The sequence below is a fragment of the Rhyacophila brunnea genome, unplaced genomic scaffold, assembly GCF_057557595.1.
Source record: "Rhyacophila brunnea isolate RB1 unplaced genomic scaffold, BYU_Rbru_1.0 scaffold_15, whole genome shotgun sequence".
NCBI lineage: Eukaryota > Metazoa > Arthropoda > Insecta > Trichoptera > Rhyacophilidae > Rhyacophila > Rhyacophila brunnea.
The window spans coordinates 12,063,550-12,088,395 of NW_028232806.1; the positions used below are offsets into that span (position 1 = coordinate 12,063,550).

Here is a 24,846-nt window from a genome sequence, read left to right on the forward strand (position 1 = left end):
TTGCTAGTTTTATGAGAGTTTTAATTCATAATAATATATCAATACTGGAATGTGTGTTGTCATAAGTAGGCCGCAGAAAGATTTATCCATGTCAAACTTATGCTAATTACGAAGATAGTTAAAAATAATTGTGTTATAAATATAAGACTAATCTTGAATATTTTAACAATAATGTTCTCAGTGTGAAAAAGCCCACCTGAAGTGAAAATATAATTTTTGACATTAGCATGCCATGGGCGGAAGTGTGCTAAGCGCTCCCAAGCGGAAATCGGTATTTAAAAATAACCGGGTCACGGAAATGCAGCCGTCGAAGAGGGTGGCGCGTGGGAAAATGGAAGGAAAACACATCCGGTCGTCGTCTTTCGACAGGAAAAACAACATATCGCTGGAATTGAGCGGGAAAATCAAAGCGAATAGGACTGTTTATAGAAAATCAAGTTGTGCAGTGCTACTGGGCATTCAAATGGTGTTGTTTTTGGTGATATTGAATTATTTTATTGACAGTATTGAAGGATTTGAAGTTCAAGCAAGAAGCCATAGACAAGATAAGAGTATGCAGTGGAGAGGTAATTATCGTTATAACTATATTCTATTCATTGTTGTTAAGCACTGTGAAATCTTTAAAAGACTATATTGTCGTATCAGACTTATGCATACTAACTAGAATTACTTTAATTAAACCTACATATTTAGCATTCCCCTACTTATATTAAATTTATACGTACAAATAAATATAAAAATTTATTAAAATAAGGTATGTTTTTACTTAATATATAATATACAATTATCGAGGATTGATAATAAGGAATCTTTATATTAGAATTAAAGTTGGTTATTAGGCTAGCGTTACAGACCATTATGCCTCCAGTCGGTTATATTCAACCTTTCTGTAGGTATCCCTTTTGACGTAATCCGGTAATTTTCTCTGGGGATAGCCCAGGTGCCCAGTGCATACATGAGTTCCTTCGTATACTTTAGTGAGAGTTATAGATCAATCGCATCTGACAACGTGTCCTCAAGACATTGATTAATAAAATTATATTCGACTTAAATTGTTATTAGAATTATATTAATAGAAAATTGTGCAATTTGTTAAAATATGTGTACCAGATAATTATTATTTATGACAAATGAGTCAAAGAAACAGTTTCATAGAGTAGGTATCTACCTACCTAAGAATTAGCCATCTGAAATTTGATAATGCTATGTATTTTTCAGCTAAACATTAAACTCACATTAGTCACGTATTATATCAGTATGATATTACATATAATTTTATAATCAAGATGTCGCCCTCACGTAATAATATTATTTATTTTATTTGTAGGTAGGTATATCACGACTTGTAATTATTTTAACATTTAATTTTTTAACGTCGTGTATTGTTCAAATAGCTTTAATGAAAAAATGCAATTATATTATGTTTTATAAAACAAATTAAACGAAGTCTTTTCTGTTATCTGATTTAGTTTGTTGTGTGCTTTTCAGTTTGTGAATTATTAGGTTAAAGAGGCTGATACTATCAATTCATCCAATTGACAAAATTAAGTCTTTAAGTAGTTGCTTGTAGAAACTCTCCAATGGATTTTGATTATCAAATTATTAATAAAACTTTTAATTTGATGTCTTCTTAGTTTCAATGTAATACTTACTGGATGCAGCTGCGAGTAAATTTCAAACTGCAGTTTAATACTTTTTATTGATAATTATTATCATTTTAAATAACCGTCAATATTATTAGATACTAATAGTTTAAATAAAATAACAGTTATTAGTAAAATGTATTAAATTGCAGTTTTTGTTGAAAAACGTTACTCTCACATTTAAATAGGTGAAAAAATGCTCTATGATCTGATATGGAATTTGATCTCCTCACGAAAAGGTTTCTTAATAGATTTTTGTGTTACGTAAATTGATCACACATTGATAAAACAACATGTGGATTTTTCAGACTCTGGATTCAAGCCCAAGATCAGCGATTTTATACGGCGATATGTTACTAATCGGCTATTGCAGGTGCTTAAAATAATAAAACTATTATAATATATAATATGTATAGTATCAAATTTAAATAACTAGGGAGAATGATTGAAACACACATATTTAAAAAAAAATCTTTAAACCATAATAATTTAAATTTACACAAGTACCTTACCGTGTTGAGTGCGCATACACTATTTCTTTTATTATTATCTACCTGCAATTCTGTGCTATTTTTTCTCAGAACTATTAAATCGCTTTAATTGTGAATGGAGGTAGAAAACTTTTATTTTTTATGTGATGACCGTAAAAGTAGCCCTCCATAAATTTCGCTTTTTCTGTTGTATTGTGCTTATTTAAAACAAGATAATGGTTTTAAATGGATTTAATGTTTTTTTTAGTTACGTGGATCTCTACTATGTAGGTATCTAAGATAATTGGTTGCAATACATTAACTTAGAAAATTTAGTGATTTGCAACCTTTATATATTAGGTAATTTTAATGATATACAACAATCTAAAAGTATAAAAAATATTGATTTAGATACAACATTCCATGTCAGTGTGCATTTGCTATTAGTGAGTGCGCATATCGCATTAATAAGATAAAAATAAGAAATAATAAAAAACAATTAGAATGAAAGAGCATTTATTTGATATGTATGTAGGTATACTATAAAATAATATGGTTTTAAGAATATGTTTTCAATTTAATTTAATTCAATAATTAATCATTCTAAGCAGGACAAATAAATACATATTTTGATGGTTCATTATAAATTTAAATTAATTTCTATTACATTTAGTGGTACATAGTACCAATTAATTATTTACATTTTCTTTAAACATCGATGTTTATTATTATTGGCATGTCATGCCAATATTTAAATGGTTAAATATTTAGTACCTGCCTACATAGGTTTTAAAAATATTTTCGTTATACATCATTAAATCTTACAGTTTTAAAATATTTTAAAAAAAGAAGATTGAAAATTATAATATTCGTGTGTTAGTTACTTGTCAATTTAAAATTTATAAATATTTTTGCAACCTACGGGTTTCGCTCTTTACCATGCGTTAAAGTCTTATATATGAAAAATAATAATCGATTCATTTTTATGTGCTTTAGCATAGTTTTTTCCTCTGATTATTCCTAATATGCATTAGCTGTAATATAATTATCTAACGTATCTGCTTAAAATGGATTGTGAGGATCCGTCAATTGTAGATGTATCTTGTTTTTTTGTCATTCACCAAACTTTTTAATGAGATTGAAGTATGCACTACGTGGGTATTATCTATACCTTAGACTGGACTAATGTAATCTTATATCAAATTCATTCAAATGAATATAGTAATCAATGCAGAAAGCTTAACAATCGCTGTGTTGGTGGCACAGTAGTTTACGAGACCCACTTATTGTGCCGGCGCGGCGAGACACTTTTTGGACAGTTCGAATCGCTTCTCGGAAACGAAAAATCTCTCCAAAAACAACATTCCGGAGGTGACTCTTTATGTTCTGTTACCTTACCTTTACCGTGAAAGCAAATAATACGACTTACCTATAAATTACTATTGACACCAAAAATAACATTATCGACAAAATATACACAGAAACTTTAAAACCTAGATACTATTGTCAGACATAGAAGGTATGCTAGAGTGATTTAATTGTCTTATAGTCACTGAAAAGATTTTTTTAGGAAATATATTTGTTCTAAATCGGTAACTTAATTAAGGTTAAAACGACATGCTCCGAATTAAGCAATTCATGGCTGAAAATAGTGTTATGAAAATAAAACCATAACAGGTGTTTTAAGTCTCTAAAATTTGAAATCACGTTTTCCTATAGATGTTTTATTTTTATAATATATGTAGAGTTTATAATTATGAATATCTTAGTAGTATGAAGTACAGACGTACCTACTTACATACTTATTTGTACAACATCAAATTGCAGTACATATACCTCCATATCCTGGGTCAGTCGTATCATCCCCAAAGCCTTAGACATTGAGCCCTTACGGAGAGTAATTATTTCTGCCTACGCTTTTGGTGTCATTTAACGTTTCCTGCATTCTGATTTAGAGCAAATCGTTCTTCTTATTACGACAAACATGGCGAAAGTATGCAGCTTTCTGTGTTTGATAGTAACTATACATTATCTTGAGTTATTAAACCTCCTCATTGAAAATATGGTCAATCTAGGATATTTTCATGATAGACCTCATAAAGCCTTCAATATTATTATGGTTCATACTTAGATTATAGAAAAAAGGGTCCATACCAAGGCCTGAACAAAAACGATGCATGAGTGCGAGTGAGAAAGTATTCGGCACCCTTACGATCTCTGAGACACGCGCTAGAGTAAGATAAAAGGTCTACACATGTGTTGGTTAGTTTCCAACAATGTCGCTGGCAAATCGTGGTGAAACGCTTCAGAAAGCATCCATAACCGCGAGCTCGTGTTGCTACAATTGCATTTTTTTGTGGTAAACATAAAGTCAGTGGTAAATATTTTTGGTTAATTAAGTAGAAAAGATGGTTCTGTGTGTTGTCTTAAAGTGTGGTAGCCGTACTGATAAGCAAGAAGATGGTATTACGTTTCATAGGTAAGTTGATACATGTTCGTGATAATTTATTTGTATATTATTATATATTTTAATATCAAGTGACCTAGTGTTTTTTTCGAAATAACTTTAATTATGCATATCTTTATCGAATGGTTGCATTTTCACCGCTTAACAATACTATATAATGTAAAAAAATAGAAAATTATATTTTAATGCTGAACGTCTAGTGCGAGCACTTTGGGCGAGCACTAGCGAAATGATTATTCATAGGCGTCCGCAAAAACTGGGTATGTGGTTAAAATTGAAGTAACAAAAAACTGAAAAAAAATATTAGTAAAGATTACCTATAGTAGGCAATCATTTTATTGTTTTACTAAAGAAATGGAATTTAGTATACATGTTGAAAAACTCCCGAGGAATAATCGATTTAGTGCCCTGTTTGTGAACATTTTTGCTTCGTGATTTCCTAAATGTAATTGGTTTATGAATGTTATTGTAATGTTGCTCCCTAATGGATTACAGATTCCCAAAATATGAACCAAAAAGGCAGAATTGGATAAATCAAATACATCGTGTCAATCCTTCCAGCTGGGCTCCGACTTCCAGTAGTTGTATTTGTTAAGTAGTTGTATTAATAAAAACATTTCGAAGCGGCATATCTTAAAATAACGAAAAAAAGGGTATGCTTAACGTATGACGCATTGCCCACGCAATTTGAAGGATTGAAACATTTTTTGAGGGTAAGTAATTTGAACAAAGAGGTTCCATAATATATAATTTAAACGAATTACAATAAAATACCAGTTAAATGTGGCAACCGCTTGAACGAAAATACAAAAATAGATAAAACATACCTACTGGCATGATTCATTATGTATTTATAAAATTTTATTTTTAACAAAGCGTTAAATGTAGAAAAAAGTATTTTTTTTCAAAAATACGATTAAAACTCGCCGGTCCCGCAGAAAAACTTGGCGGGCCGCTTGCCCAGACCTGTTCTATATAATCCAAATATTATAATTTGTATAGGTTTTTTTTGCACGTCCTTCAACTTGTGTTTTAATAATCTGAATTTTTCAAAGTGATTTTCTTTGATCCATATTTTGTATTCGATTCGCTATTGTGCATGTCTATTTATATACTCTGTAGGTATATATTTTTAGATGATGTGATTTCATACCTTTGAATTATTGATACTTGTAAATTAATATGATAATTTGTCAGTTTAATATTGATTATACTCATGTACCTACTTAGTTATTTACTTTGTTAATTTTAATGTAAGTACCATATTATTATGATAATTAAATAATAATACATTTTGAAGTTTCTGTATTTATTATATTGAAGATATCCACCAATGAACATCAATGAATATTAATAATATTCCGTTTCTCCCGCACGCCTATGGTCTCGAACGTTTGTATTCGTATATGTCCACTCACTCACACAACCAAACACACGGCAAGCAGCTTCACGTACCAAGGCAATGTGAAGCGTCTATCTGTATCTATTGTCTAAGGTCCATACCTTTAACGCCAAAGGCTTTGACTCCGTAGACAAGTACGGTTATGATATAGCACCTGGTCGCCTCCATATCTCGATTACAGATGTTTTACAAAAGTGTTTGTTGCCATTTCTAGAGGTGCGCTAAGCAAAGTGTTGGGGTACGAAACACCTGGGTTGCATGATTCAGGGGGATGGCATAAGCCCGAGAAAAACGTTTATGATATTATTATAAAAAAAAATATATGTTATTTAATTACATGCAATTGAAAAAGTCGCCTGAGGTTTATTTTCACCATGAGTACATTATCGGTATTTAATAGATAAATTTTAGAATTTTTGTTAAAAACTTTAATAAAATAATTGTTTCAACTTTCCTTTTACTTCTGTTATATTTCCACTATTTTTTTTTTATTTCGGGCAGGCGACAATTTTTGGTTGGCACCCAGGCGGCAGCTCTTATTGGCGATCTTGATGTTAATCTCATGGTATGGTCTTCTCTCTTCATCTAGAAACCGGCCTATGTATTTTACATGCTTCACCCTGCTAACAGGTCTGCCCTTACGTGGTATAAAGCCACTTCAGTGGTTATTTTTTACTAAATATATGCTTAATTAAATTTGTAGGAGCACCTAATATTATTATAATAAAGGTAGATAAACGAATCAATCGCATTACCAAAAGGTTCAAAAGTTATGGCAGAAAACTAGAACGTATTGGAAGTGCACTGGGTAAGAGCAAGTGATAAAATAAGCACAATTGACGATAGCAACCATAATCTACGGTAAATAAATTAGCCCTGTCTACATTATGCGTACAGCAAGAAATCACATCTGCGCAGATTAAAGTTTCACTATAGATATAAGATAGGTGAACTAGTTTTCACTCTTCACCAAGCGTTGAAGTCTACCAAAAAATAATCGATTTATTTTATTCAACAAATATTTTGCAAGCAAATTTGTAGTATGTATCTAAGTTGGTAACACTATATAATTATTGTAATGTTTCCATTAAAACTCCTTTCGTGGAGTTCTCTTCTAAGGTGTGGACAAGTATACATATCTATTTGTCGTGTTGGATGTACAGTTAATGAACATTGAGACCAAAACAAGGAAGTCAGATGTCGTATTGAACAGGCAAGAAATTTGTTTACAAAAGTTTTGTTGAACAAAAAATGTCTGCTTCCGTGATGTATGAAATTAGTTGGCTAAATGATGTATATTTTTTAATATGGAGCAGAGTCATGAACACTCACTCTCATGAAGTAAAAAATTAGAGCTGTCAAGGTGTGAGTTAACTGGAGAAGGATATGTATGTTAAACATAATTAACTAATAGGTTTAAAAATATCAGGAATTTTATTCAATTCGAATATATGAAAATTTGAGTAAGATATATGATAAAGAAGATTGAGAAACAACTTACTATAACTGCGCCGCACTGAATTGAAATTAAAACGATATTAGGCAATGAGTATACGTGGAAGCGAAAGATCAAGGACTGAGAAGAGTGGAAGAAGACTTTCATCCAGCAATGGATCGAGCCTCTTTGATAATGATAGTGATGACTGGGTATATAAATATATTTTATGTGGGCATACTGAATCATGAATGACAGTTTGAAAGAATGAACATTTTGACAAATTCAGAGGGAAGACGATGTGCTAAGAGAACACGATTCCGGTAGTTAGATGGAATGCAAAAGAATATCTAGCATGTCCAAGTGGTGTCCCAGGGTATGAGAGAGAAGATCTGGTCAAGAGAAATATTCAGAATTGGGCTGTAGCAATACTGATATAATAATAATAATAAAATATCTCTAAAGTAAGGTAAACAAATAGAAAATGTCAAAAATTTTAAAGTATATTATTACTGACCTCATGAAATAGTCGAAAGTGTTGACACAGGAATGCAAAGGATTGTAAATGCGGTCTGTGGAGTGATTTACATTTTAGAAAGTATTATTAAAATAAATTAATGTTATTGCAAAATGACGTTTTGCGAAGAAAGTGTTGTCGTACGTGATGATTCATTTACTTTAGAGCGTTTAGACTTTAAACGAGTTGTTAGCCCACACATTTTACATTCTTTATGAGTAATAAGTAGAAAGGTTTCTCATGAATAGTATCCAAACGCGATATTTTGTCATTTATTAAGACAATACCGGATATAAAAATTGATAAGTGATAATTAAAATTACAATAAGTATGTTGCTCAATTTTCGTTTGATGATGGTAAACTGGTAGTACGTATATAAGACCTTTTTATATAATAAAAATCCTAACTAAATTGACGAATAATTTCTCATCATTCATATTGAAATAAATATTTAATGGGGTTGCTGTCAAAAGTTGGTAAGTCGACAATTTAGGAATTTAGAGATAACAGCGGATTATGTGTCAATATATAAATATTTATGCAAGAAAAAATATTCAAGGTCTTTCGATATATAGAAAATGCACAAAAAGCACGAAGAAATTAACATTTTGCCTGTTTTTAGAGGGCATGTCAAACTTCAAATTGCAGTCACTCCATAACATGATTTAGAGACTTTTGGCCAACAGTAACCCCACAATTCGTATTGCGTATTTTATTCTATGACAATGGCAGGAATCTAGATGAAAATTATTCAAATAAAAAAATATATAAAATCGTTATAAATAAGTAACCTAAACAAGACAATCCATCATTATCTTTTTTATTTACAAATATTGAGTTATTCGTTAGAGAGAATATAAATTTTTATTTTGTTAGTACCAATTCAACCATACTAAAATAGACATCAAGAATTTTAATACAACTTATTCGTATTATTATTTCTATACTACGTGCAGTATAATATCTAAATATATTTTAATATATTATGTATGCAAAAATATTATAATATTTAATATAAGTCTATATTATATACGATAGTAAAATACAAAATTATCATTTTTATATTGTTTTTTTCTTTAATATGTAAAATATACAATTTAACTTTCCATTGTAATATGTTAACTAAAAAAACATATTTTATGTTGTTCGTATTTTGACATGATTTATCAGTAAATATTTAGTAGTCGTTAAAAATAAGAACGATTGTAAATTATTGAAAGTATGCATAATATTTTGACTGTTAGAAAGCTGACACATTTCTTGAACTGTTTGTCATATTGTACAGTTCTGTATTTTGTTAAATTTTCGTTTAGTATAAATAATAACATTAATTATTGTGACAAGATTAAAATTATTTTAATTGATCTTATTGACAGATATGTTATTGAACCTATAAATTACGTATACGCAATCCGATTGTGTTCCGGTCACAAAAGCCATAAAAACAATACTTTCTTTCAACGCGAAATGAAACGATCAATAAAACAAGGGTATTAAACGATTTTATATCGCTCTATAAAGTAAGGTAAGTGCACCAGAGACTTCCTCAAAGAAAGCTAGAAGGAATAACAGATGAAAGTTAACATAAAAAATAATGCAATTATTTTGAAAGTAGATGCGAATATAAAAGAGAAATTTGCCGATAAGTTAGTTGATTTAGATCAAAGATATCGAATACACTTATAGTTTTAAAATAAACTAAAGCACATTTTTATACAATTTTGTGTTCTTTTTCAAGTACTCACTAATAGTTGAGTATTATTATTCTGATTTGTTTATTTGTCACGTTGTTTTTTTTAAGAAAATAAACTTTTATGATCTTTACTGTTCTCCACTGATTTCAATTTCATTTAATTCTCAATTATTGTCAATCACTGACATTTTGATACTTTTTTGAAATGGTTTTGCAGCAATTCGTGACTACTATATCTTATATACATACATTATAAAAGAGTGATACCGATATTGTCTGTGAAAATATACCCGGAGTATATATGATTACATAATAGTGGAATTCTATATGATGAAAAAAAGCGCGCTCTTTATAAGCATCACAAATTAAGGCAATTAATGATGCCTTAATTTAATACACAAAAACAGATAGTCAAAAATAAAGCATTTCGTCAGGCATTGTATTTTTTTCAAATGTGATTTATTCTAGTAGGTATATATATATATCTGTGGTATTTTCAAGTTGTGTATGTTCAATAATAGTAAGGGTTTTGCTAAAAAATGAGGCAGGTAGCCTGTGTGAGATAGTGGGAGACCAACGTCTGGAAAATCTGAGCGAATGGTAAACATACTTATAAGTATTAATGATGGATACTGATGGTGACTATTTTCCGCTGAGAAAGATAATAACAGCTTATTGATATAAAAGGTATAATTTATCATAAAGGTCCAAAAAAGCTACTTTAGAAAGTGTTGTTTATAGTAGCTTCTTACCTTCTAATAAACAAAACAAAACCTAAACAATTAGTTTAGATTATAAACATCCGATAGTAGATTAAGGGAAATTTGTAGTGGAAATGATTCGAAGATTCATTCAAGCGATAAAACACTAAGCGAAAGTTAAATCGTTATATTTTTTAATTTCATTTATCTGCCGTCGATTTTATAGCAGTGTTGAATTAAATCTTATCCTAATTATTCCAATCAATGAATATTGGCGAAGGATTAATACTTTATTATGTGAATTTTAATGCCAAATATTTCAATTTAAAATGCATAACTTTGAAAATCCTCATAGGTTTATATCATTACAAAGAAACATGTAATATTATTAAATTTTATGTCAACGTTATTAGATTAAAATTAAATTGAATAATGGTATTGTATTAATTAATCAATTGTAGATAATTTTTTATATTTATATTTAACTTTTTAATTGTTAGTTATAATAAAGTTCTCCTCTTCTGCTTAAGAGCGTACATAAGTGAAACGGCAAATAATATTCAACACTATGTGGGACGTAATTTCGGCCACGTTGCCATTCGGAGACCGATAGTCGACTTGTGAGCACATCAATTTGTTTTGTGATGGCGTCGGAGAAATATATTCTTAAATCGTGTAAAGATGACTAAAAAACGCATGTACTTGAAAAACAAAACATGTCAATGAATGTACTATTATTATTAGTAATATAACAATAAACATAACATTGAATGGACGCATGTTGAATTTTTATAACAAATTATATTTCGTTCGGCTCGCGTCATTTGCACAATCCGCGCATCGCCTAGTCGCGATCGTTTTAGACCATGCCTCAGCTAAAGGTATAGCCTTAAGTTACAAGGGTGGATAAGGAAAATAATTTTTAGTGTACTTATATAGAGAGCTGATCATCCGTAAAGCCTTAAGACGATACATCAGTGAAACGGCAAATAATTTTCAACTATAGGCGCGACGAAATTTTGGACTCGCTGGCATTCGGAGAGAGAACGTCGAGCTGGGAACACGTCAATTTGTTTCGCGATGGCGACGGGGGCATTAATTCTTAAATCGTGTAAAGATGACTAAAAACGTTACCCATTTACTTGAAAAATAAAACATGTCAATGAATTTATTATTATTGTTACTAATAGAACATACGTTAAAGTGCCCACCACCACCCGTCATATATGCACAACCGTGGATATGCACGGCCGCTTTCTATGACGCTTTAAACGTGTCTGAAAGAAGTGATTTTAAGTGCTCATTCCATCCCGAGACGGAGCCGCACGGGACTGATGCTGCAACCATGCACCGTAGTGCTTAAAGAAGAAAGTTAAGAAAGAAAATGTTTGTTTTTGGACTGGCTCTGCTGTCCGCTGACGTTAAGCGCTTTGTGTACCCGCATACTGAATGTCACGAATTGAAATGGATGAGTCTACAGAAGAGTCGGGACTATCCCGCTCCCCATACGACGCTGCAAATTTCTCAAATGCCGCAAAGTTGGCCTCGGTTGCTACCAGATCTCCATGACCAATTGGGCCCGTGTGAGGACGGACCCTGGCAAACAGCTCCGCTCGTTCGAATTCCATAAGGGGGCAATCCCAGAGGATGTGTTCAACATCTTGGTGATCTATCAAGCCAAACTCGTGGAGTCTGGCGGCGAAGTTGCCATGGCCGGTGAGGAACTGACTAATCCAGTGCGAAGGTTGGAGTCTTCTAGTTTGGTGCCTGCAGAATACGTCTGGAAAAAAACGGTAAGTGTGCCGCCCCTTGGGGGAGGCGGTCAAAACATTAAATGGACGCATGTTGTATTTATATGACAAATTATATTTCGTTCGGCATTCGTCATTTGCACCCGCGACCCGCAATCCGTGCACCGCCTAGCCACGATCTTTTTAGACCATGCCTCAACTGAGGTATAGCCTTAAATGATTGGGAAGGAGGCTTATAGATTGGAGACAATACATTCTCTTCTCATAGAGGTGGAAGCAGCTTGAAGAGGCCTTCATCCAGCAATGGATAGATTCAGACTGATGATGGTGATGATGATATGTGGGTGGATTAAAAACAAAAAGAGTCGAATTGCCTATTAGTATTTATAATTTTAAATTTAACTGACAAGTTTGTAGACTAAACAATTAAAGGAAAAAGTGAGAAATTTCATATACCTTGGGTCAAACCTCAATAACTCCAGTAGCTGAGAAAAGAAAATTAGGCGAAAAATTTCAATACCCAAGTACGTTATAAGTCGTTCCGCTAATATAATATAATAATAATATAATAAATACCGCAGCATCACAAAAATCACTAAAAAAGAAACATTAATTTGATATTAATAGAAACGACTTGATACTTACAAATATCTACTTGATAACCTACTTTTGAATCAGCCAAAAATCTATACTAATATTTACGATATAGTTGTGCACATTTCTAATTTACTTACCCATCGACTTTCTTGTCTTTTCCTTGTATTCCCTATGTTCTTATTAAATATTTTGAATTGTTTTATTTAGTCATGAATTTGATCTCAATGTTATACGGCCATCTAGATCCGATAAAACAGTTTGCGGTGAACTCTGATGCCGTGAACTGTATACATAAAGTTTTCTGGGCACACTTGAAAGCAATAAACTAGAGGATTTGCTTTTAACATACTAAATAGACACAAGATTTATGAATGTTTAAAATTATTTTTAATGAAAATACATTTGTTTCAAAAAATTTATATTACAAAGCCACATGAATTATATGCAGGCTAATAGCTCAGGGATTAGAGCTGTCATCCACATCGTGAAATTTTGTTCAAGTCCTACTTGGCTTAGTTTTACAAAAAAACTACTTATTAGTAAGTATTTTAAAATATTGTATTTTTAAAGGAAAAATCTTGGCTAAAGAATATTTAACACTGGACTACAATTAAAGGGTACAGATGAAGAACATGTTATGTCACATTTTTGATTTTTTAAAACTGGCAATGCAGTCTCGTAGATAGAATTGAGTACTACAAGATAGTATTTTAATTTCGGTGTTAACAGTAATTGTCCAAGCATTATAGAGCATTAAAAATTATCATATATGCTAAAAACAAGAAAAATGTCTATTTCAATCAGGATAAAAACATGTATTGTCTATGGTCTACATTCACATCAGACTTGACACTCATAGTGCATAGGGATTATAAACTAAAAGTCTCTCCCTGTGAAACGCTCGACAAACGGATGAGTGCTATAAGCAACGCCAGACAAAAACCGACGCTTTTTAGAGTAATTTGACTTTAAAGTCTTTAATCAACGATACCTCAGTTTGACATTTGTGTGAAATAACATTTTCTTCTCCTGTATTCTTAAATTAGAAGAGTAGATTCAGTGGATGAACGAAAGGAAATGTTTTAAAGAAGGACGGAGATACTTTCGAGCTTCGACACAGTTGTTAATATCATTTCTGGGACATGCTATAGTATATAAAGAAGAAAAATAGTTTTAGTATCTAAATATTTAGAACGTATAACTATTTCTAAGTTATTTTATATTTGATTATAGTGCACACCTGTTTGCGCATTGAATTCCGAATTCAAAAGACACGCGCGCACCTAATAAAAAAACTGAATGGTCATCACTAATAATGCAGAGTAATTTCAATTTTCGATAGTCTACGCTATTTTCACGAGTTGTTACATCTTATCAACAATCGCCACACTCTGTGAAAATAAATTTGTAGGTCATACAGAAGCAGAAGAGTACAAGTGAAACGAATCGAGTCGATTGTTCGTCGTTTTGGAATTCCGCCGTCGTCAACCTGTAGAGATAGCGAATCGGTCTCACGATTAACCGAACGAAACCGATTACTGCCGATTGAGGCCGATTGGGGTTTTTTATTCTTGATAAATCAATCGCCGGTTTTTATGTTTTATTTTGGGGCATTTTGGCACTGATTTCTAATAGAAACTTGACATTTTTTATTCATAAAATTCAATTAATTACTGTTATTTATGTATATATATATATGTATATATTATATATATATCTTGCATCCTATGCTGGGAATATATTTAATTAATATCTATTCTATTCAAAATTATGAGAATGAATTAATATTTTATTTTAGTTTTAATTAAATTTTATTTAAATTCATAAAAAATACCCACATATAAATTAGATAGGTACCTACAAGGTAATATTTAACAGATCGCTAAATGTACCAATGTACCTTTGAAATAACAAGTCAATTGAAAGTTCCAATATAAAGTTTTACGGAGTATATTTTATTGCACTATTGTGTTATTTAATTCCTTACTTTACTCCTTCACGCCCCAGTGTTGGAGCATAGCACAAGCACAAGATCGTGCCACTCCCCCCTCGGTCCATCGCCACGTCTCGAGGTGCCGGTTATGTGAGATACGCAGTGCGTAGATTACTCTGTGCTCCAAGATGAAGTAGGGTCGGCCACGGCGTACGGAGTATCGCATTCTCTGGCGGCACTGCCAACCAGATGAAGTTTTTCCTCATGATTACTTCAATCATCAAGGAATGCCGTGTCCGCTTATAAACTAGAGACCGAACCTTAAGATTCGGCGAAGAAATCGATTCTCCATGCTAAAAAGTCGAATAGAAGTTAGGTTAGGTTAGGTTTTTATATGTATATGTATTTATAATGCGCGTGTTGATAAAAAATAGGTATAGTGAATATGTGGTTTAACCACGGATATAACATAAAACAAAATATGACTTCGATGTGGCATCACAATGGCATATATTATATATTTCCAATAAATTATCACATTTTTTTTGCACTTTTTACTGTATTATACCCTTAATAGCAGCATTTTGTTTAGAAATTAGATAAAGTTATGTGAGAGGAAGTGAGAAAATCAATTAAGGAGAGACATGCAAATGTATTATGAATTATTTTGGTAACAGGATTCTTAAGATAAAAATAGGACATTGATAACATAAAATAGTTCTCCTTATTTATTGTTACGAAGTATTCTTTCAAAATATTATATCTTTATAACTTTGTCGTAAAATAATAACAGCGACAATAACAACAGTGATTAGCCAATGATAATTATTGTAACGGAATAATGTTGGTAGTTTGCTTTCGCCGCCAAAATTACTCGACTGAAGACAATAGTTCAATGCGTGAACTGCTTTCCAATACCTGACGTGATTCATTATTAACTGTCAAAGTGTTATAGTTTTGGCAAACACTCCACTAAACACCAAATAACACGAATATCCCCAGCACCTTTCGATTACACTGATTTCATATTTTGGTAATGCAGTTATTATCATTAATTATCCGTGAATGTTTGTTTACATATTCCTACGTATGTTGCTTATTATCATCATTAGCTGGTGTCTCAGCTGCTTCAAACCTTCATGATCCTTAGTATTTCGCCGGCTTGTACATTGACCGAATTTAATGAGTTTGCTTACCGAGTGGGTGTTAGGGCGTCACAGTGTTGTTTAGCAGTGACGTCCCTAGACAAAATGTCGTCCCTGGACAGCACCAAAATGCCGCCACATTTTTTTATACAATATTTTTCATCATCCGCGAACGTGACGTTTCTGCTCACCAAGGACGTCGAAGGGCAACGGAAGTAAACTAGATATCGCGAACCCGACAAAAAAATACAGTCCTGATAAACCTTTTATGTTAATCAATACATTTTGTTTCCAACAAGTGAGCTGAATTTTTAATGGAAAGATATTTTCGTTATTACTAAGTTTAAGTAGGTAGCTACTTCTATATTGTATACCAAAAGATTTTCCTCGATTTGCCGCCCTTCGAGTAACTGGCGCCCCCAGCGACGCTCAATCTGCCTACCCCCACGGGACGTCACTGTCGTTTAGTAACCCTTGGGTAGGTACAACTGTATGTCAGTAATTTGACCAGCGGTTGCCCACTCGCCAAACGACATGTCCAGTCCATTACCATTTCGTTTGCTTGACGACCTCTCTCTATCATGTCGCGTACTGTCTCCATATTCATTGGTTTATTTTATGTTTTTTTTTGCATTATGTCCTCATGCACATTTCACATGCCACGTCGTTGCGATACTTGGAATTTTTGGATTTCTCTTACATTAATATATCCGAGTGAGTACCGGTAGCACATATTAGTTGAACTATTTACGCTTAAGATACAATGGGAGGCAATTTTTTGAAGATACTACTGAGACGCCCAAATGCGCTCTATGTCAATTTGAACATGCGAAAAATTTCGCCATACTGTTGACTCGCTCAATTAGGTGACATTGATGAGGACCACCTTTGGTTCAGCACAAAAACTCAGCATGATAGATTGAGTTGCTTACATAAAAATAAAAATGGCATACTTTTGGTATATATATAATAGTGTTGGTAGTTCCTCTGCGGAAGTCAGTGGTCATAACAGAGGTATAGTTGTCACCCTCTTTGTGTGACTGTACGAAATGGAATAAGCCGATAATGTTCTCCAATTCGATAATTATTTTATTTGAGGTATTCTCTCAAGGCAATTGATATGTTACATAGCAATTCATTTCAATAATCAGCAAAAAGAAAACCAAACGATATAAATTCTAATTAATTTAAATTTTGTACTATTCCATTTGAGTCGTTTTTTGCTACTCGGGTTTCGCCTTTCTGCATCTTCAAGCACTAAATGCACATACTACAGATAAATACACAATGACAACGAATACTGTTAATTCTACACAGTTAATATTAGATAATAATCAATATAATACAACATTCAAGAGGTGTCAAAATGTCAATACTGGGAAAACAATGGCAACATATTGGGAGTTTAATGGAGTTAACTATTGAGATAAATCAATAATATCAGTCTTTAAAAAGTTATATTAGTTAAACCAATATATACATAGAAAAAATAGTTATATTACGAAACCCGGGTCGCAAAAAACGACGCAAGTAGAATAGTACAAAACTTAAATTCATTAGAATTTAAATTCAAACTCCATCAAGTACCCTCGGTCGATAGTATTACTGTTACAAAAGATATAATATTCAGATTTGCCTTTGATCGGCGATAACAGAACATAGTGAATCCATAACTTTGACAGTTTCAAATAAATGGGGGTGCACATCGTGAGAAATGCATCTTATGAAGGCTCAGAACAACTGTATACTGAGTTTCGCGGCGGATCCTGGGTGTGACTTTAAAAGTATCTCTCGCCCCATATAGTGTGAAGATGTGACATATGACCAAGTTTGTCCACGTTCTACGAATACTTTAAAATACCCTCAATATTGCTAAATACCATCCACATGGTGTATACGATGAAGCTGCAGGATACTGGAATACAATGGGTAAGATTGCCTTGGGATTCTTAGAGGCGTCGCGTGGTGTTCATATGAGCTGAGGTAAGGAGCGTACTTGAACAAATTATAACGAAAATATACAAGAGTTTCTGGTTGAATTTTAACCTAAATGTAGTATGTACTTAAATTTATAATAAATGTATGTAAAAATGAATTGGAAGTACGGCTAGTTAATTATCTACTTCACGATATGCGATATAAAAGTTAGCAGAATAAAAATCAAGTAATATTCATATAATCTTTTTATTAAATAATGACAGTGTGTAAGATACAAATCGCAGTGTATCATTTACTTACAAGATCGATTGCACTGTAAGGAATGCAACTTATCAATGTTTAATTTGTATGATTCTACTATAGGAAGTTCGCTGGGGCATGCTAATTTCTCTCGCCATACAAATTATATGCGTGTGCCACTTCTTCGTTTACTGTAAATGCGTGGAAACTGTTTGAACTATTCACGTTAAAAGAATGACGTTGTTATCTTGATATATTACGAGAGATTGCATATTAACTGTGTAATTAAATTATTTATACTTAAGTATACAATGATTCACCATTCATTATCAACACTACAGCACAATGTGGGTCTTAACCGCGTTCAAGAGACGTATCTACCATATTCTGGCTGCTGCAATCTCTTTTTACTGCCTTATCCTCAGGGTGGTGTACATATATTTTCCCTTCCGGTATATTGAAGGCGACCTGCCCTATGGAGTTGCCCTACTTTTATGCGTGAGACGATAACATGATCACTATCACATTTGTAGTTCGTGGTAGTATCTTTTCCGTCACGTGATATCTCCGCCGAAGTAGGCTCCAAAGATCTTCCTCAATATCTTACCTTCATCGATATCTAGTTTTTTCTCATATGTTTTTCATAAGACCCAGAATCACGATCCATATGTCAATATAGGTCTGATGAGAGTTTTGTAGAGCTTTATTTTAATTGATTTGATTCTAAATGTCTCTAATAACCGTAATAGTTTTTTTGCTTATGAAATTCTTCTGTCAACTTCTACGAAATATATTTGAACAGTAGTCCTTGATCTATGTGCTACCACTACGATATAACACATACTTGTATATGCGTGAAGACATGTATACATAGGACATAATGCGTAGGAATAAAACAATTAATATTAAGGCAAAAAAAATGGCTGACATGAAACAGCGTGTAAATGGTGGAGATGGACAGACCACGTCGATCCAAGGGTTGACTATCTTTACCAAATCAAATTATTGAGAGGTACCTACTTCATTAGATACCTATTAAATGGAAATGAAAGACTGGTGGAAGTATTTGACACAGAATGATTAAAATGAGTAAATTCGATAGGGTAAGACCTTCATCCATCATTGGATCGGGAGTAGCTGAGGTTATGATGATGAATGCGTAACTAACGTCATTTATGGCTATCCATATGTGGGAAGTTATTAAATTTCATATACTGGACAACGACAACGAGCAAAATATATTGCTATTATACGAGAATCAAAATCAACTTGAATAATATTATATTCAATTATATCGTGTTAGGTAATTTGTACGAAGAGAAATCGATCGAAACCAACAGGCCGATTCACAAATGGCAGAGAAGCATTAATGCCGAATGGAAATTGCACCGATCAGCGCTCGCCTACACGGTAATTTATACGAATTTAAAAATAAGTAGGTAGCGATTATTTAAAATACTAGATTTATTTCAAATCAATGATGTGCTACTCAGATTAAACTGGAGAATACGAAATAGAAATTCTTATTAAATCTAAAATATTCGAAATCCCTACTTACAGATGGATACCTACCTAATTTTGCAAAAAGTGTTTAAACCCATATATCTCGCAGTACTTTTAATTATGTTTATTTCTATACGGGTATTGTTTTACATAGAAACATAATGAGTCAAAGTTAAATTAGTTTACTTAACTGTATGCTCCATTCAGTGAGAACACGATTTACTTCGACCTTTTTCTATTATCACATAAAATGATTTGTTTACTGTAGACACTCTGTAAAAGGTGAGAGCTTCTTATATTATTTACAATATGCTAATATCAGCTGATATTAAAATTAATATAATACTTGTGTGTCAATCAGCAAAATAATAATAGGTGAGTTTTTATGCTAATATAATAATATGTGACAGTATTGAATTGTTATTTATAACGAACAAAAGTACACGGCTTTTCTCAGGGTGATTTATGGTATTTTATTTACATGCATCTTTTTGTTTCTTTCTTTAAAAAATATATAAAATTTTACGGCCAATTATCTCGAAAAATAAATCGATGACGCCCTCGTTTTTTGCATTTATATCTGGAAATCAACAATTAGAAATAAATTGGGGAAAATTTCAAATGGATACAATCATTAATAAAAACGATAGATTTTTTGGAATAATGTTTTTTGGAAACCCATAATTTTAGTAAATAATAAGTACTTATAATGCATTGTATAAGCTAAGCCAGTTTTATGAAAATTGGTTTAGTAGTTTTTGGGTAATAGGTACGGACATACATACGTATACCTCAAGTTTATTAATTATTATGGAAAACGATGGCTGTCTGTTTTGAAGATTTGCCTTGGTTTCTTAATACAATGTTTTTATTAGGTCGTATTCTTATTTTCCCGGTGGTTGTTTATCCGGTACAAATCTTGCAATCGATTTTTAACTAACTTCACGACTAGCTAGACATTTGAAACTTTTAGAATATATTAGAACACGATGCCAATGCATTTTTTTAATACTTTTAGCCATTTTTAAGTAGAATTAAATTCATTTTCAGTTAATTCTGTTTTGTATGAAAAGTTATTTCGGAAGAAATCCGTAATCCAATCCACTATTATTGGTTGCTAGGGTCCTAACAACTAAATTATTAATATATACGTGCGATACTATGGAAATCAATATGAGTGTCAAAATGACATTTCAGTATTATTTCTATCAAAAACAATTTTTTTGATCGTTTAAGCTAGTCAAGTCAAGTTTATATGATTCAACAGAAAATTTAAAAACGTTGTATATAAAAAGTTATTTTTATCTTGTAATTATTTTTGCTTTTACTTCTTAAAGAAATCGGTGGAAGCCTACATAATCCACTAATTTATCCGTTTTTACCAGAATAAATTAATGTATGCGTAAATAATTGATTAAAACATCTTAATTATTGGGTTAGACGACTGGTGGTTGAGAATCACCAAATTAAATTGAAAGTCATACAATATTATTATATAATTTTATTGATTTATTACATCCATATTTAAATATCAACGATTTTTTCGTCAATTTTTCATGTAGATAGCCAAAAAATGCGTTTTATTAAATTAAAACAACAATACAATGCAGTTCCACCACGAATTGACAGTTAACAAAATAAAAGAAATTAGATAGCCATATAAAACACAGATTTTAAAGTGGTGAAAATATATTCTATTAAATCTGGGGGTGATTCGGTGCTCCAACTTTGGTGTCTTCATAGACATTATCAATCCAAAACCTTCGCCTACTAAGCTCCGCAACCTTATTATTATTTTATGTCAACACTAATGCAATACGAAAATGAGAGTCCTCAACTATAACGATTACGTATTTGCGTAAGGTTTACATTCAAAATTGATCTAAATCTTTAATCAACGTATTCTGTGACCATAGTCGTAGTTATTTATTCAAGGAATGATGGTTTCTTTAATTCAATATTTTGATGTTTTCTGACATTTTGCTGATTTTATATGGTTAGTGTATTTTTTATTTATTTATTTTTAGCTTTCACGTGTAGCGGATTGTCGTAAGTACATAAATACAAATGTGTTACTTACTGGTAAGAAGTGGCAAGCAATACGGGCAGTAGTCACACCGTTATTTCAGTTTTGCGTAGTCATGTCATATCATATCAACAAAGCAAAGAATTTCTTATACTTCTTACACTATCCGCGAGGAATTTAAATAAATATAATCAGAAGTAATTTTTATTTATTAAACATATTATATGATAAAAGTTATGTTCAAGACAAAGCTTAAATTTATATTAATTTCATCATTACTATCAGCATTATAAGTCAGAGTGGATTTAAAGCTGGAATAAGGTATATTCATATATTAATTAGGCCTTCCGTTCTCTTGGTCCTCGGCTTTTCGGAGTGTTCTATTATTAAGGGCCGGAGTGTTCTCAGAATGTCGAAAATGAAGAATTTTGAGTATCTTTGTAAGCTTACCTTAGATAATTTGTAGACGTTATTGGAAACACGTACCTACAGATCTACAAACTTATTTGAAGAATTGATGGAGGAGCCACAGTCAAAAACTACCCAATCAAGACTCGCAACTGGACAGAATCTGACATTCGAATGACGATTGCAATAATGGCGTCAATATGGTAGTTCGCAGTTCCATTTTTAACCGTTCTTCAGATAAGTTTGTAGGACTCTATAATATGTCATTATTGTTTTTGAATGGAAAATAATCGACATTAAGATAATAATATATAAAACTGTCATAATAATAAAGCACTACAAGCTGTTAAATTAAATAAAAATTTAAGATATAATGTATATTGTGTTGACAAAATAATAATTTGAAAAAGTGCTAAAAACCACGGAAATCTGATATACCAAATGCTTTATTCACAATGTTAACACGATGATGTTTACAATAATATATTTTTTTGGTATTAATTAATATATTTTGTGTGGTCAATGAATGTTAATTTTTAAGATGAGAAAGGACGAGGTATCATAATGACATGTACGTTTTTTCTACGAAGTCGACATATTATCTAGGCTAAGCTCGCAAAGATACCCCAAATTCTTCATTTTCGACTATCACACAGCACTCCCGCTCTTAAAACCCATAGCTTACGGGCCGCACAAAATTGTGTTTTCTAATTACTTTTCAAATGCAAATTAACACATTAATTACAAAATTAATTAAAATGGCCCGTAAGCATTGTGTTAAGCTATTACGATTATATGATATTATTGCTAACTTTTATAATAGAATCTAAAACGGTCCAGAAATAATAAGTATTTACATAAGACGACAAAACAGAAATACAATTTGTATTTATGTAACATCCATAATAATACGGATTCTATATATTTGTTGTAGAATGAGAACCTATCATAATGATTGAATAATAAGGGATGTCAAAATTATATTATTTTGATCATTGAATCTCTTTCTGAACGATATATACCGAAGGCTGTCAAATGAATAGTCACGAAATTATCCATAGTAGATAGGCGTCCACCACAAATGCACAAATATAATAATTTAGGCAATCGTTGCGATGATTCAAACACTTAACCATATTTGGTGTATGAAATTGAAACGTACTTTTTATCGTCACTTTCATGCTGGGACAAATATTGATTGTTAATGGTTTCTTTTTCGATAGCATGCAAAGAGATTTTTTTTTGTAGTATTACTATAAAATTTTCGATCATACAAACGTAAAAAAAATGCACATACATTTAATTGCCATTTTAGCAGACACGTTTCGACTGTAAAATTATACAATAAAACTTTATAAAAGAATAAATGTTGGAGTCACATTTTAAATTTCACAGTCTCAGTAATTTCCCTTCAAAATAAATCAAAAAACAAAACAGCAGTTAATAGTTAAGTTAACAGCAAGTAAATAGTTGATTGTAATTACATTAAAAAATATGAGATTACTGATTTTATTTCTTCAATATGTTGACGAAAATGATTGATATGTTGTTAAAAGGACTCTGAACATATTTGATAACTAAATTATAGATCGATAAAATAGTTAAAATCTATGCGAAAAAGTATCACGATTTTAAGCGAATTTTTGCCTTTAGTAATATATCCAAAGAAACTGTTTTTAAGTTTTACATTTACCACATATGGCATTGGCGAAGGGTGGAGGGAGGCTGTTGAGATTCCACGTAAATAGTGCACACTAAAGTTTATTGGACATACGTTGAACTAAAAATACCTACAAATTGCAGATGGTATTGGTTAGTTTTATAAAATTCACTTAAACCCCTCCTAGACCAAACCATAATAGTAAAGTTAGGCTGTGAAGATCCGACAAAAATAATGCACACTTTGCCAATCATTTTCATTGAACTAAGAATATAAATTGCAGATGGTTTTGGTTAGTTTTTTTTTAAATTTAATTAAACCCTGCCTAAACCATAATAGATTAAAAATATTCGTATATCTAAATTTATGCATTTTTAATGGCATAATTTTAGATTTTTTAAAGAAAATATTTTTTATAAAATAATTAGTTTGGTTTACTTTAGGCAGGGTTTTTTTGAAATTAAAAAACTAACCAATTCATTCTGCAATTGTACTGAAACTGAAAAAGTTTAGTGTCGATATTTATATCGAATCTCAATAGCCTACTTTCTACCCTTAGCTAATGGCACGTGTATGACACACACATTAAAAAAAGATTATTCTTTTATCAATATTAACCATTAGTTACCTAATACGAATATTAAATTATACAGAAAATAATAAGATAATGAATTATTGTGAAATATATAGTAGGAGAACTGATATGATTTGAGTTACCCCGTCTCCACCCGCCATGTATATGCAGCCGCGGTTTGTGCACGGCCGCTTTCCATGACGCTATAAACGTGTCAGAATGGAAAGATTTCAGTGCCACAATTCCTTGCCCGAAACGATGCTGCACGGGACTGATGTAGCAACCATGCACCTCAGTGCTTAGAGAAAGAGTTTTAGAAAATAAAAGAATCTTGACTTGCTCTGCCATCACAATGACATGAAGTATCCACTGTACCAAAACAGAGAAGTCAGGAGTTTAAAGTAATCAATTCCATCCTCCATATGACGCAGAGTTTTTTTTCAAATGCATAAAAGTTCCTTGACCAATCGGGCCTGTGTGTGGACGGACCCTGGCAAACAGCTCCGCTCGGTCGGATCCCATCAGCGGGCAGGTAGGTATAGTTTTTAAGTAGTAAATAATTAGGATAAATAATTACAAGATAAAAAGAACTTTTTATATACAACGTTTTTAAATTTTCTGTTGAATCATATAAACTTGACTTGACTAGCTTAAACGATCAAAAAAAATGTACTTGATAGAAATACTGAATAATGAAATGTCATTCATATTCATTTCCATAGTAACGCACGAATATATTATT

The 24,846-nt window shown here is 31.8% G+C and overlaps 1 protein-coding gene across 1 annotated transcript in view; it reads left to right on the forward strand.

The window, feature by feature from the left end:
• The first annotated feature begins 232 nt into the window (after positions 1–232).
• Positions 233–24,846, forward strand: part of flz (transmembrane serine protease filzig) — a 61,672-nt gene continuing 37,058 nt past the window's right edge. The window contains exon 1 of the mRNA XM_085943270.1: positions 233–566. Coding sequence (XP_085799396.1) covers positions 233–566 — 334 coding nt within the window. The remainder of the gene's footprint in view (positions 567–24,846) is intronic.